The sequence below is a fragment of the Dryobates pubescens genome, chromosome 3 (genome assembly GCF_014839835.1).
Source record: "Dryobates pubescens isolate bDryPub1 chromosome 3, bDryPub1.pri, whole genome shotgun sequence".
Taxonomy (NCBI): Eukaryota; Metazoa; Chordata; class Aves; order Piciformes; family Picidae; genus Dryobates; species Dryobates pubescens.
In genome coordinates, this window is record NC_071614.1 from 25,673,532 (window position 1) to 25,689,047 (window position 15,516).

At 39.8% G+C, this 15,516-nt stretch overlaps 1 protein-coding gene across 1 annotated transcript; it reads left to right on the forward strand.

Moving 5' to 3' along the window:
* The first annotated feature begins 2,636 nt into the window (after positions 1 to 2,636).
* LRATD1 (LRAT domain containing 1) lies at positions 2,637 to 5,044 on the forward strand. The gene is made up of 2 exons (XM_009909473.2): positions 2,637 to 2,758; positions 3,428 to 5,044. Exon 2 carries the CDS (start codon positions 3,465 to 3,467, stop codon positions 4,317 to 4,319), a length of 855 nt encoding a protein of 284 aa, XP_009907775.1. The 5' UTR covers positions 2,637 to 2,758; positions 3,428 to 3,464; the 3' UTR covers positions 4,320 to 5,044.
* Positions 5,045 to 15,516: the final 10,472 nt, after the last annotated feature.

The window sequence follows — 15,516 nt, forward strand, 5'->3', positions numbered from 1 at the left end:
CTGGTCTATTCTATTCGGTTCGGTTCGATTCGATTCGATTCTATATCTCCTCTCCTCTAGCTCGGATCCATTCCCCCTTGTCCTATCACTCCCTGACACCCTATAAAGTCCCTCATCAGCTTTCTTGTAGGCCCCCTTCAGATATTGGAAGGACACAATAAGGTCTCCTTGGAACATTCTCTTCTCCAGACTGAACAATAGCAACTCTCTCAGCCTGAGAGGTGCTCCAGCCCTCTGATCATCCTCATGGCTCTTCTGTGGACACATTCCAACAAGACACATGTTTCAGCAAGAGACAGAATACCCACACTGAGTAGACTTCAAAAAGCATGGAAGATAATAAAAATGGTTACAATGCATCAGGACTTATTCTACCTAATTAGAAATGCAGAGGCTTCATTAAACTTGGACTCCTTTTTGCACCTTCAGTTTACTGAAGCAGTCTGTTCTCCACTATTTTGCAAGCAAAAGATGAAATAATGTTTTGTTTGTTTAGAACTATCTAAAAATTACTCCAAATAGCCTTGATGATTGGCAAATGTGGGAAGTGTGAACTGTGCAATTGCAACCTAAAAAGATGCAGACTTTAAATGGGGAAAACGTAGTGTTTAGAAAACAGAAACTGTTGATGAAAGCTTACAGAAAGTGGCCTTCAGCTTGGGCTAGCTTTAGCAATGAAACACATAGACAGTTATTATTAATATATACATATTTAAGCACTGTTTTACAGCCACAACTCTAAACCTATTAGGGTGTTCTCATAATTTAATTTCAAATGTTGCAGTTGGTACAAAGGAACATATAATTTCTGACAACTGTTAGAAAAGCATGTACACAATTCCAGAGTTTACTAAGGTCCATCTGTTATGGTTAGTCCTGCAAAACTTGTAAATACATATATTAGAATAGAATACTTTGTCTATAGATTTTTGGTTTTATTTTTTCAAATTCACTCTTGAATTCTACAGATTCTGAACAAGACACCCTTGAGTGCTGCAAATCAGCTTAATTTTTATGACTCTCAGGCTCTGGCCCCTGGGTTTATGAGACATGGGAAGTCTGCAATCATCCACAGATTAGTATAATTGCCACAGCAAAAAAGAACTGATGTCAGTCTTTTAATGTCATATTGCTAAACACACCCTTTCCCCTCTTACATTTATGCTGTGATTTTTTCTTTAATATGTTAAAAAACAACTGGAAAAAAACCCAGCCAACCAACCCCAGCAAAACCCCCTGCTGTTTTAGACAGACAGTTACATAAATTTTAGACTGGAAAAAGAATAAGCTCATTCAAAGCAAAGGCTTCTAGGAATCAGTATTTCACTCATACAAACTTAGGTATACAATTTGCACCCTGAGAAACTGAAATTCACTAGAATTTATTTAAGGATGTACGTCTCTATCATGAGAATAATGTGATGGCATTATTGTTCTCAGTTAATTAAACCTGAAGACTGGATAAAAGCCAGCAGTGAAGAGAAACATTGGCCACAAACAGTGAAAGCAAAAATAATTATGTCCCAATGACAAAACTATTTCCACTGTGAAGTAGTCAAATCTACTTCTAGATAAAAATAGTTCTTTAATATAAATCACATATGAACCAAAGCATGTAACCAGATTTTTTTTCTTAAATATTTAAATTCTCACTTCTCTGAAGATCACACTATTACAGCATAGGGCTAAGAACTCCAAAGAATTAGTTTACAAACCCATCGCTGACACTGCCTCGCAGGGAAATGGTGGTCAAATGAACTAATAATTTTTGAGTTTCATTTCCATAATGTGCAAAATTAGGTGTGAAATCATGTACTGGTATTAACTATGAAAGACAACAGATTTTACATGTCATATGCTTTTGGAAGGAATGGATTGCTGTTGTCAGGCAGTGTCATTCTTTACTCCAGACAAGTCATAGCACATCTAGTCACATCTGAAGACAACTCAAGACTGCTGCTTCAGCCAGGTATGGAAAGACAAACACAAAGTTATCTCAGCTAATGTCAACCATCTAACATTTACTCGTTCCGTCTGGGCCGTGGCAAGAGACAAGCATGTCCTTAGGGCAGTTCGAGCCTTCCTAAAATAGGTCGTGCAACAGGCAAGAGAAGACAATCCTCTAGAAATGCCCGTCTGACTCTCCTGAATGTAGGGAAAGCCAGAGGATCAGCTTGGGCTGCACAGGTTATCCCACCTCCATCCTGGGAGAACGGAACAACTCCTGGACTCTAGCTGCAGCCTGGGCGGGATTTTTGACGGGCATTACTTTTTCGTTGTTTGTTTTCCTTCTTTCTTTCTTTTCGGCACAAGAGTCGCTTGGCGGCCGCATAGCACCGGCCATATGCTCGTTAATCCTTCTCCCCCTGGGAAGCTCCGCCTCCCCCCACCGAGCCGGCGGCGCACGGCGGGCCAGACGCGCAGTGACGCCGCGGAGTCCCGCTATCGCTGCTATCGCTGCTATTGCTTCTATTGCTGCTATAGCTGCTATAGCTGCTATTGCTGCTGCTACTGCCGCCGCCGGGCGCAGCGCGGCGCGGCGCGGCCAATGAGCGGGGCCGGGGCGGGCTCGGGAGTGGCGCCGCTGGTACTTAGGCTCGCCGGAGGGGCCGGGCAGTCCACAGCGGAGCGGGGCGACGCGGGTGGAGGAAGCTGGCGTGCAGCAGGGAGGACGGAGCTCACCTCCTCCGCAGCGCCCATGGGGACAGGACGACTTTAAAGGAGTTTGGGGGGGGTTTCTGGCGCTGGGCGACTACGGGTACGGAGAGGGGCGAGAGGGAGCCCTTGGGCGGTGGGATGTAGATCAGCTGCTTATTGCCTGTTCCTTGAGAGGTCCCGGCTGGCTGCGGGTATCAGCGGAGCAGGCAGGGGTGCCAGCTCCGAGGCCGTGTGCTTTCAGCTGCTTTCCCTCGTGCAGCACTGCCCAGCGCGGCTCGGCTGCGTGCAGGCGGAGGGAAGGGTTCCAACCCTCTGGACCTCGTGCCCTCCTAGCCCTCTCCCCTTGCAGAATGGGGAGTGGAGGATCCCAGGACAACTCCGTCCGTTCCTCCACCCCGCGCCAGAGCTGATAGTCGACGAGGGGCTGCCTTTTCCCACGGAGGTGGTGGCCAGGCTCTCCGGGACCGCGGGGCTCCGGAGCCCCGCACGGCATGGCCCGGAGAGAGCCGGAAAGACGGAGCTGTGCTCTGCTCTGCCCCGCACCCTGAGGGCAGTGGGAAGAACCCACAGTGGGAGTAACTCTATGCACAGAGTGGGGAAGGAGTCGAGGAGGGATGGGGATTTAGGGCGGAATCACTCGAATCTTTTGTATGTGCCTTGATTTTTTAATTTATTTTTCCCCCCTCCTTCTTTGCTTCCTTTTTTTCCGTGTGCACTCTCCTTCATTCTCTTGTTCTTTCTGTCCCTGCTCACCCCACCCTTCCTTCAGATCCGGCGATTCCTGCCCTCGCCTCGCCCTGTCATTGATGGGAAATCAACTAGATCGCATCACCCACCTGAATTACAGCGAGCTGCCGACCGGGGACCCCTCGGGGATCGAGAAAGACGAGCTGCGCGTCGGAGTGGCTTACTTCTTTTCGGATGAGGAGGAGGACCTGGACGAGCGAAGCCAACCGGACAAGTACAGCGTGAAGGGCTCCGGCAGCCCTGGCCAGGAGACGCCCACCCACCACCTCCATCACCAGCTGGTGCTGAACGAGACCCAGTTCTCCGCTTTCCGTGGCCAGGAATGCATCTTTTCCAAGGTCAGCAGCGGCCCCCAGGCTGGGGACCTCAGCGTCTACTCGGTGTCAGCCCTGCCTGCCCTCTGCAAGCCGGGGGATCTGCTGGAGCTGCTCTACCTGGGGCCGTCGGAGCACCCGCCGCCGCACTGGGCAGTGTACGTGGGCAGCGGGCAGATCATCCACCTGCACCAGGGGCAGATCCGCCAGGACAGCTTGTACGAGGCGGCCGCGGGCAACGTGGGCCGGGTGGTGAATAGCTGGTACCGCTTTCGCCCGCTGGTGGCTGAGCTCGTGGTGCAAAATGCCTGCGGGCACCTGGGCTTAAAAAGCGACGAGATCTGCTGGACTAACTCCGAGAGCTTCGCCGCCTGGTGCCGTTTCGGGAAACGGGAGTTCAAAGCCGGGGGGGAGCTGCAGGCTGCTGCCGGCACCCAACATCAGCAGCAGTACTATCTCAAGATCCACTTGGCGGAGAACAAGGTGCACACGGTGAGGTTCCACAGCCTGGAGGATTTAATACGCGAGAAACGCAGGATCGATGCCAGTGGCAAACTGCGGGTGATCAAAGACCTGGCTATAGTGGATGGGAAAGAATAGGGAGTAGCAGCGGTACATGGCTATCTTCCTTCTGCCCTGCCCGGGGCGACCAGCCTGCCACAGAGACAGGAGGCTGCACCCTCTTTCCGTGGGACGCGACTGGAAGCAGGATCCATGGCAACATTCTAGAAAACCAGCATTGTTTAAATTTATTTGGCTTTTAATAGCATTAATGCTTGAAAGAGCGAGAGAGAGGAAGAAGAGAGGGGGGAGGTGCAGGGAGGCTGTTCTCAGAGTGTGTGGACAAAGTCTCTCCTGTTGATTGATGTTGACCATCCTAGCAACACGCCAATAAAATTTCAAATTGAAATTTTTTTTTTTAAATTTTTATTTCATGGCTTTAATCCATGATAAGTTTTAGACATCTGGGGCCATGGATGTGGAGCTAGCTAAATGAGTTTCTAGCTAATATTTGCCTTGCAGCCAACCAAAAGCATCTGTCATACTTTGCTAACTGGGAGGGGAATGAGGAGTTGCAGGAGGCAAATGCCTGTTTTGTTTCTCAACACTGTTGCTTCAGCCTGTAGCTGCAACCCAAATTTTGTCCCAGCCAACTCTGGCAAGATAATAACATGGGAAAATGATTTCACGTTTCTGGTTGGAATCTATCAGATTTAAAATATTCTGCTTTGCTTTTTGTTTGCAGCTGTCTGCTAAATGTCACCATAATGCATAAGATCTTTCCACCTCTTCCCTCCTCCCACTCTCCCTGCCTTTTTTTTTTTTTTTTTCTCCCTCCTTTTGGAAAAAAAGTTGGTGAGCAGCTGTTCTCTTGAAGTTAAATTCATTGGTTAAACGAAGTGGTGTATTTTGGAGAACAGTATACTCGGTGTTTCTCCTCAGAGATCCAACCTCTAGGATCTCACGCTTGAGCTGTGGATTTGTATCGCTGTAGTGATTCTCACTGCACCACTGCTTCAATATTTCTTCATGCACAGGTCAACAGAATCCTGCAAGAAACAAATAGGCTTGAATTCTGCATGGTGCCTCTTCAAAACAGCAATTTCTTACATATTTAGACCTCCTCTTAAAGAAAATATAATGTGGCCAAGTTCATCTTGCATTTCAAATAACTAAAAATCCTGTTCAATCTAAGTTTAGAAGTACACATCTGCATTTAAAGGATGCCTTTTAGTGTGATGTGAGCAATACCTTGTCTGTATTTCAGGTCCTATTCACTCATTGCTTAATTCTAAGTTTTGAAGTGAAAGATGAAAGTATTAAATATATATTAAAAAAAAATCTTAAGCAAGTATACTGGGGCATTTCCAGAGCTGTCTATTTTTTTAGTTTTTTTTTAATTATTATTATTTTGATCTGCATAGAACTTGTAACAAGCATTTTGTATTTGCATGTTTCAGTGCTGGAAAGAAAATGCATTTGTTTTTGTCCCCTCTTTTCACATCTATGTCAGATGGCAGAACAGAAGTAATACCCCTCTTCTGTATATAAAATACACTCCACCCCCTGTCACTGTACTGTGTCCTGGCTCCTTTTTGTATTAAACAATGTCATAAGCAACCTTGTTGCAACTGTAATTTCATTTCTATAAAGTGTTTGCCTCCCATAGCTGAAGCTATGAGGGTGGAGTGTACTTCATTATAATAGAGGTGTCAGCAGAAATATCTCTTGAAAAAAGAAAAAAAAAAACAAACCAAAAGCACTAAAACAAAAAAACCCCAAGACTGCACCTCTTCAGTGAAGGTCATCTAACTGGCTTTGTGTTTGCTGTTACACTCAGCAAAGTTATGTGGTAATAGGTAGTTTTACTGTTAATGCCCTTCCCTAAGGTACCTCAGTTTGTACAATACAGGGTAAAGATGTGAAATACATGAATTGTCATTACTGTCAAAATACTGCTGAAAGGGCCTGAAATCCCAACATACCCTTTAATAGATATGTAATATTTTAGCTTTATATTGACAGTAGTTTGCTGTGTGGTAATGAGAGATTTTTTTTCCATAATGTGAACAGTCCTCTATAAAGCATTATTGTAGCTTAATTATTATACTGCATTACATCTCCCAAATTGTCTGTTAGAACTGATTTCCTTATATCACTTGGTGGCAGCACTATGGGATTGCAGAAAACACCAGATTTGCATCAGAAGCACTTACAAGAAATTAAAACTTAAGTGGTAGGAGAAGGAAGGGTAGGTAAAAGTGAATCATCTTAATTTCCTCTTATAAAAAATATGCATTAGAGAAGTGAGGTTTCAAGAGGCAGGGGCAATTGCACAGAGGGAATAAATAAGCAAATGTTTATGAAGACAAGAAGAATGGAGTCACATTGTTACTTGTGATTTCTGGAATGATTTTCCTGCAGATTGCTCTGAGATGAATAATACAGGATGAGAGAGAAGCTCCTTGCAAGAAACAGCATTGCATGTCTTCACAAGTGAGAATTTAAAACACACTGGCTTTAAACTTTTCATTGTGCTTTCCAAATATGCCATCGCTCTATCAAAACAGCCATTTGAAGTTTGAGGGGCTTTTATAATGATTTACTAACCTAGTTCATAAACATGACAAATTTCCATTTATACTTAGCTAGTAGGTAGCAACTAGTTTATGTGTATTTATTCAAGTTCTGACAGAAGTCTTTGCCATCGCTCCAAATATGTACAGGTAAAAGTAACAATGAAATTAAGCTCTTAGTCTTTTGCATAAGGCCTGGAGAAAACGTGCTGGAAACATTCACAGATGGTATTAACCTAGAATATAGTATTGCTATTACTGCATTCAAGTAGCAGCTTGTTAACAATGAAGACACCTGTCCTTCTTTTGCTTTGTTTTGTTTTCTTCACTAGATTTCAGACCAAAGTTACTGACAGCAGTCTGGTCCTGATTCATAGTCCACTGAAGTTAATGGAAAGGCTCTCACTGACTTCACTGAGCTTTGGATCAGGTTTTATTGTTTAGGAGGTGGTTAAAATTTGTGGACCTTGAGAAGTGAGATTTAAGATGGCATTATAGAGATGAGAAAAGCCGCTTTTCTGAGATGGGAGACAGTGGAAAGAGGGAAGAAAACAGTCTAGTTCTGAAACTAGCAGTTTTAATCTGAGATGGCAATAGAAAATAGTGAAAAAGACCAGTTGACAAATAGATAAAAAAGTTCAGTGCCTTGAAACAAGAAATGGAAGGCAGGAGAGCAGTCAGCTGTGAGAAAGGCAATGATGTGAATGACTGACAGGTAAAACATGTAATTGATTATACTCATCTTTCAGGATCAGTGACTTGCCTGAGTTAACATTTCCATTTCCAGCAGTAAAGATATTGACAAATTATATCTGTGGAATCAATTTACATTCTTCAGTCTAGCTACCTAGGGTAAATATTTATATGTCATTCATTGGTCTGACTTGTAATATGACTGCAGTGTTAAAATTCTTTACCCATCTTTCTTTTGTGTCACATTTCAAGCTTTCTGCTACCTATTTGGGAAGCAATTCTATAGCATCTCTCTTGCTTGGATATACAGTTCTACTTGTTGTATTGAAAAGGCAGTCTTTTGAGTTGCTTTGAGGCTAACATTTTATTAAAAATTCAGTTCATGTGCTCTTGAAACATAGAAAGCCTTTGAGAAATGCTTTACGGTCATGACCAAAATGTTTACTGGTTATTGACTGTGCATACAGGCCACTGTAAGCATGGGCAGCAAAACAAATTTTGTCTCCATCTCCATCTTATGTTTCCAGGTTGCTTTATTTTCATTTATTAGGACTTTTTTCCCCTCTCAAGTCATTATGGTTGTATGAAGTGAAAAAAGTCCAACTAAACAAAACCTTCATAGCATACCTTTTAGGGCAATATGCTATTGATCTTTATTTGGATTTAAGATTAAAAAGAGTGTAACAAGATACGGCCTTCAGGGTGTGACGAGCTTGGTCTGTGCTGTAGCATACATTGTTTTAATTACCCTGCCTTATTTCATTTTAGTGTCTTTCATATTCAGGTAAGTGATGTGCAAAAATCTGCCTGAGTTTATAAACCTGTTTATGTGATGTGTCAAACATCTGTAACTCCAACCAGTGTTTGCTGGAGTTGAGAGACCACTGGATCTTGCTTAAGACATGCAGCATCTTGTGGGAACAGGTGCCTCAGCTTGTCTCTGTACCAACCCTCTACCTGCAGCTACAGAGGAAGTGGTGGGCTGCGCTACCTTATGTTAGTTTTGAGATTTAGTTATTTTCTATGAAAGGTTGCTGATAGAGTAATTAAACAGTGTTCTGAAAACTTGTATCTGTTGCTGCTTATACTGTGCAGACAATGTGTTTTCTACTTTACGATGCAGGAGAAAGACAAAAGTCTTGGTCCCAAGGAATTAATCCAGAAATACGTAAGGATACATAATGGGACTACCATGCTGAAGGCAGTTTCACTGCACAATTAGGGTCTAAAGGACAATAATACGCAACTAGAATGTGACCAAGTGTTGCTGTGAGTTCATTAATGTCATTTTTTTTCATGGCAAGTCCGAAATTTATTTGCTAACTTTATTGTTATGAAATATTTACCTTCTCTGTACTTTGAGTTCAAATCTGCCCTATTCTTATGGACCCTCTGACACACCATTGGTTTAATCTGTCAGATTGTTTTACAGTTTTATTGTAAAGAAAATTAATGAATACTGGGATCAGACACTTTACTGAACTGCTTGTAAATCAAAGAAAGAGTAGTGTAGATGTTAGTCTGGAAAAAGGCAATGAACTGAAAATCTTCTGTTACTTGGCATAATCATGGATTTACTCCAGATTATATAGGTGTAATCTATACAGATAAAAACTGCCAGTGCTGTAGGTTTGTGTAAAGTGGTTGGGGCACTCTACATTATGTCTTTTACAACATATTATCTTGTACAGATAATACAAATCCCCTGTGAAGTTCTATTTTTTGTATGTTGAAATTCCACTGTGCCATTGAAATGAATGGTTACTTTAACCATATTTACCTCTAAGAAATAAATTAGGATCTATCTGTTAGTATTTGTAATTGAGCAACTAGTAATATGCACTTTCATAATTTTTAATATTCTGCATCAGGCACAAATGTATTCAGGTGGTTATGTCTAGAGGAAACAAAGAGCTTCCATTAGAAGAGGCCATTCAGATTGAGATCATGCATTTATATGCTTTTTCTTTCTCTCTTTAAAAATATTGTTATTTTGAGACTTTGGGCCATTTCTGATTCTGCAGATGACCCATGTATGTACAACTGCTTGCCTTTTCAAGTGTTCGAAGGATTAGGATCTTTAAGATGAAAGATCTGTCCCCTTCACATGACATTTATTCTCTGCTAAAATCAAGAAATAGGACTAGCCAGGATCAAGACTTTGTCAACAACATTTGATAGAATTCAATGGAAGGCTCATGTGTGTAATGTCTACCATAAGGGCCTTAATGCCATATTCTTGCTTATATATATAGTAATCATCTATGCAAATAGGCATTTTCCATGGTGAAGTGGGTTAATGCTTTTCAAACATCCCTTTGATTTTCTCTTGTGTGGCTGTGTGGGACCATGTGTTGGGCACAAATAAAATTAGAGTTTAGTGTATGGCCTTGAGCCTCTGAAGTGCTGTAGAGCCAGTATCTCCAGCTATTTTGACAGGAACTCAGGTGGAATTTAGAACCAATGTGAGTACAACAGAAAAGGATGGGAGAGTTTGGAATTAAACTTCTGGCTGTCCAAGATGCTCAGAGCTAAGTTTGAAACTCTATTCTTTCTTTCTTTTCTGCAAGGTGCATTGGTGTGAGTAATTGTGCACCCCTCATACATAAAACCATTCACACTTTGGAGATCCATGCTACTGCCTAGGCAAAACAGGGTGAGTAAAATATGCAGTGTCTTATCATCCTTAAGTAGCAAATAATTCTTCACAGTTAAACACTATTTGGATACAGTGACATTGGTAATCTATTTTGAAAAGTCCTGTATTTAATTTGATAAAACAAACAGCCTAGTACTTGTAAATGGGAGTCCTCCATAATCCTTCATGGTAATTCTCATATTTTAGAGGTAAGATCTTGTTCCCTGTTTATGTAAATAAGAGAATAACCCTGATTGAAGAAAATGGTCATGGGGTAGAATTAGCAAACAAATGAAACAAACCCCAGATTTAGATCTGACATGACCAAATGACTGCTTCTGGTAAATAGACAGCAAGTATCTAACTGTGACTAAATACAAACTGCTGCATTATGACACTTACTCACAGCAGAATACTTTGCGCCACAGAAGGAATACTCATTGTATGTTATTCAACATGAGTAAACATCACAATCTAGTCTTAAAACATCTTTTTTTTCCCATATGTTCCTATTGTTTCCATATGCCCTTTCAGTCAGCCGAAAGCAATATAAAAATGAGCCTGAGAAAATATTCTAGTTTGTAAATATTTAAGCAGAAATATGTATGTGTATTGATACATAACTAATAGATGTATATACATATGCATACTGTGTATTTATATATTATAAGGATACACAGAGGAAGTCCTGGTATTGGTAATAAATAGCAGTCATTTCAGTATGAGTATTATTTATACAACAGATGGATACCCAAGATTTCACTGACAGGATTTTAACACTATTCAAATATTTGTTCTTTAGGCTATGCCATGGTCTTCTGACATCAAGAGAAGTGAGCTAAATATGTGGGGTTTGACATATTGCTACTTACTGGAGGAAAAATATCAAGGAGCACTACATTTTGCAATAATTAAGTACCCTTTTAGAATGAACTATGCTGCTACTGACTTATGTATTTATAAATAAAAGAATGCTCCAGTGAAGTATCCATTCATCTCTCTCTGACATATTTTAATGGGTAGTGCTACAAGAGTTATTTTCATAATTTGAATTTTTTTTTCCCCTCACTGTAATATTTTGGGAGTACAACACTGAAATTAGCTGTGTTGTGTTTTTCAGACATTCTTGACTACTGTTGTATAGCTGTTTCTAAGTAAAGAGGCAGATAGCATTGATATTTTTTGACATATTTGTCTTTGAGCTGCATGTTTATTTCAAAAGCTAAATGATAGGACTTTGAAAAGCACTTACTATTGATTTCATTCTCCTGATTGAACTCGCTGGTCAACTTTCCCCAAAGTTAATTGGGTTACAGTTAGACTAACTCTCTGCTTTTAATAATCTTATCTAATGAATACAGAGTGAAAATCATCTCTGTCAAGAGCTGGGGGTGCTTCATGTGGACTAAATCCATGAGTTATACTTTTGATTCCTTGATAGATTAAATTTCTTATCAAAAACTAGAACAGACCAGTTATTCTGGTGTTCTCACCCATGAAGTTTTTTGTCTTACCTGGCAAAAAGTTGAATATTTTTACCTATCCAGAATTCTTTCTCCACATCAAACCACCTGTGGGTGATGTAAAGCTCTTTTCCATAAATAAGTTCATTGCTAGAAATCACTGTTACGGAGACTACAAAAACTGAATCCTTGCCAAGAGAATATTGCCATTTCCAGAGGCTGTGGAAGAAAAAGAATTCACTCACTTCTCCTGCTAAAGTCCTTTAATATAACAATTTTATTTAGATAAATAAATAAATTTATTGCTACTGGAAGTAGATTCAATAGATTAATTCATTGACCACAATAATATTGCTGGTAATTAAAATATCTGACTGAGCATCAGCAGCAGTTACTTTTAAGAAACCTTGATTGTTCAATAATCTAAAAGATCATTGAACAAAGATGCCTTAGATGAATACAAGGACCTGTTAATGTTTATCATAGAACTGTATGATGCATCTCTGTTTATCTACTAATATGACACAGCTCTACATTATCTTTAAATGCAAATCTCTTTGAATGATGTCTGACTACCTGACAGCCTTTCTGGTTGGTATTTCCAGACCATACTGACTTTATACCATTGATTCTTCAGTTAGGTGTAATTAAAGGTCATTAATATTGAAAAGTTCACTTTAATTGACCCATCAACTCATTTTAATTACAGCAATATAAAAGAGTGTCAGGTGCTAGACCCCCCTACACAGAGGGTCAGTTAATATGGAGATTCATCCTGGCAATAATACTGCCTGGGTTCCATTAGCATTAGGTGAACACTATAAAAGAGTTTCCTACTTTATCTCTTTTTCATGTTGAAGGAATAGGGGAAGAAAGACCAGCATAAGAAAAAGGTTCTATAAAAGAAATCATACTTAGTAGAAATCTTGTGCTGTTCTTTTATATTCATGCTTTGTATACAGATAAACTCAGAAACATGCTGATAAAACTTTCACCGTGTTAAGAGCACTGATTATAAAAAAGATACCCTTTAAATTTGGGCATACTAGAAGCTTGCATATGTATGCTGAATAAGAGGATAATCTTTTGCTTTTTCATTTCACAGCATGCTAGTAACTTTTCTTAATCTATGGGAACCCAAAGTGGAGTTCACTGTCTGCTGATAAAGGACCCCAAGAGCAACAGAAATGTCAAATGCTTGCATACTGCAAGTGATATCAGTACTGAAAACCTATCTTCAGTTTAATTCTCTTGAAATTCTTAATCTCATACATACCTTTGAGCTTCTAATGACTTTCTAAGAATATTCTCCAAGATAACATGAATAGAACTCAGGAACAAAATGTCAGAGAAAGAATTTGGTTTTGTGATCGGCTATGGACCGTCATGTATTTCTTACTTCCTTGAAACAGGAATAAGATTTGTATCAGTATTTAGAGAACCCTTTGGTTTGAAAGATACTTTTTTTCAGAATCCAGATGTGCTTTACTGAAATAAACAATACTTAGGGAAAGAAAAATATAGTTTTGCATGTAATGGAGTTACCATACTGGCAGGAAAAATCAGGTCTATTCTTTAGCCATTCCAAAGCCCGTATGAGCTGTTTTCAAACTGAGTAGCTCAAAACCACAAAACACTTAGTTTTGTATTAATTTCATTCATACTGCTCTGTGGTTTACAAATTTGCCTAGTCATTTGCGCTACTTTGGCTTCTCAGTACTTCACTGAAGACCTCTCAAACTCTTGTGTTTGGGGTTTCTTCCAACAATGTCAAACTTCTGCCACTTGCACATGAAGCTGCCAGGCAGACTCCAGTCAGAAACTGAACACTGAGGACAGCTTGGAAAATATTCCTCACTTATTTCAAAAAGCTTTCATAGTTGTGAAACATATCTTACAAAATACAGAATTCAGTATTGTATCCTACTAAACATTAAATGTATTAGGATTTTTGAACACAGGGGTTAGCATTAGTGTATTACTTGTAAAAAAAAAAAGTAGGTGCTAAGCAGTTTATCTTAAAAATGCACCCACTATATCGTGAATGCAAGATGTAGAGGCTGAAAAAGTATTTCCTAAATCTAATTTATGAGCTAATCTACCACTTCTTGGTGAGTTTTCTATTATCATTCAGACAAATGTGTCTATGCATATGAATGATTGTGAGATCTCTGCTATTACTTTTGCTTATATGTGTGTGAGAATGGCTGTGTGATTACAGCTAACCACTACAAGGATACTGGCATCTCTATTATCTCTGCACTGAGTGTGATCATTAACTTTTAGCCAGGAGAGAGGCAGTAGAAAAATCAATGCAACTTTAGTCAGAGTGAAAATAAACCAGAGGTCATACTAGTGGGAATGGTCCTTCTGCAAAGGAGATTTCATCCAATATATGAGGGAGGGGGAATTCATAACTGAATTATGAAAATTAGTGGAAAATAGTGATAACAATCAATTTTAAGTCTTACCAGACATGCAAAATAGTGTGTTGGAGATGGCACAGTGGAACACATGATGGTTCTTCTGTAGTATCATATGAGCTTGACAAATGCAGTCCCCAATGAAATGTTGTTTAGAATATCCTTGTAATTCCTATGGTGTTAGTGTCATCAAGTAACATAAGTAGTAAATGTGTGATACAGACAATCAGATTACCTTCTTATCTCTTTTGGTTAGCTGAGAAACATTCCATTTACTCTGAGACCTTGGCAAAATGCAAAGTTTTGTTACATAAAGATCTGATTCATCTAATTTCAATTACTAATATAGACTTTGGCTTTTTTATTACTTAATGGAAGTGGAGTTTCTCTGAATATGCCTGCATCTCCATTGGATATAGGAGGTGTCTATCACAGCAATGCTCTTAGTTTGCATACTGTATTTAAGTGGGACAAAATCAGACAGAATAGTTCCAATTTTCTTCCTGCTCCAATTTTTTTTTTTTCAGCTAAACGTTGTACATACAGACTAAGTTACTCATCTAAGCATTAAAACGAAAGCCATGTTATTAGGAGACAGCTCATTCTGTCTCAACACATATGTAATAAAAGCACACTTCAAATGTTTTCCTCTCCCCTTCTTTGGTGTTTGCACAATTAGGATTAGTCTACTGCTGGAGCAGCTAACAAAGATTAACTGAGGAAAAAAACCCATGGCCTGAAATTACATGCCTTCTTCTCTCCTAGACTAATAAAAATTGGTTTATTGAGTTGGAGAATGCTGTATGATCCTAAAACAATGGCAGATAGATTGTAGATGGCTGATTAACACAAATATTTGCCAAATAGGCAATTACACAGAAAATATGGCACAACTGTAAATCCAAAGAAAAGTTGGGGGGTTTAATTAATTTTTTAAAAAGATCTTCTGAATCATTCCCCCTAATTCTAATCACACACAGAGGAAAACCTGCTGCCCTCTAGTAAATTTACAGAACTCAATTATTTTAAAGATTTCTCAGGAACTGATTTGTCAGAGCATCTGTACATCTTACAATAAATTAAAAACAAATATTAATTACACAACTATCCATTCAGATGGCTCGATGCACTTTAGCTGCCTTTTATTTGTCTCACACAGGACCAACATACTGACAAGTTAGTTAATTGAATGCTTGATTGAACAAGCAAACGTTACACTACACTACAGCCTGCCAAATTTAAATTCTGGTGGCCTGCCAGAGCAATAGATTTCCAGTGTGTAAATCTACCACTGATATCTTAGAAAATGTTGATCTGATGGCTCATTTTTAGGAGACTTGCAACTGATTTTAACTTACATGAAAGGGAATAGTGTGAGAGAGACTCTAATGCAAAGCTGATTTTCATACCACTCAAAGTTTTCAATGTTGCTGATGAAATCTTCATGGTTATTCAAGTGATTCCATTCTTGTGATCCAAAATCAGTTCACCAGCTGGGGACTT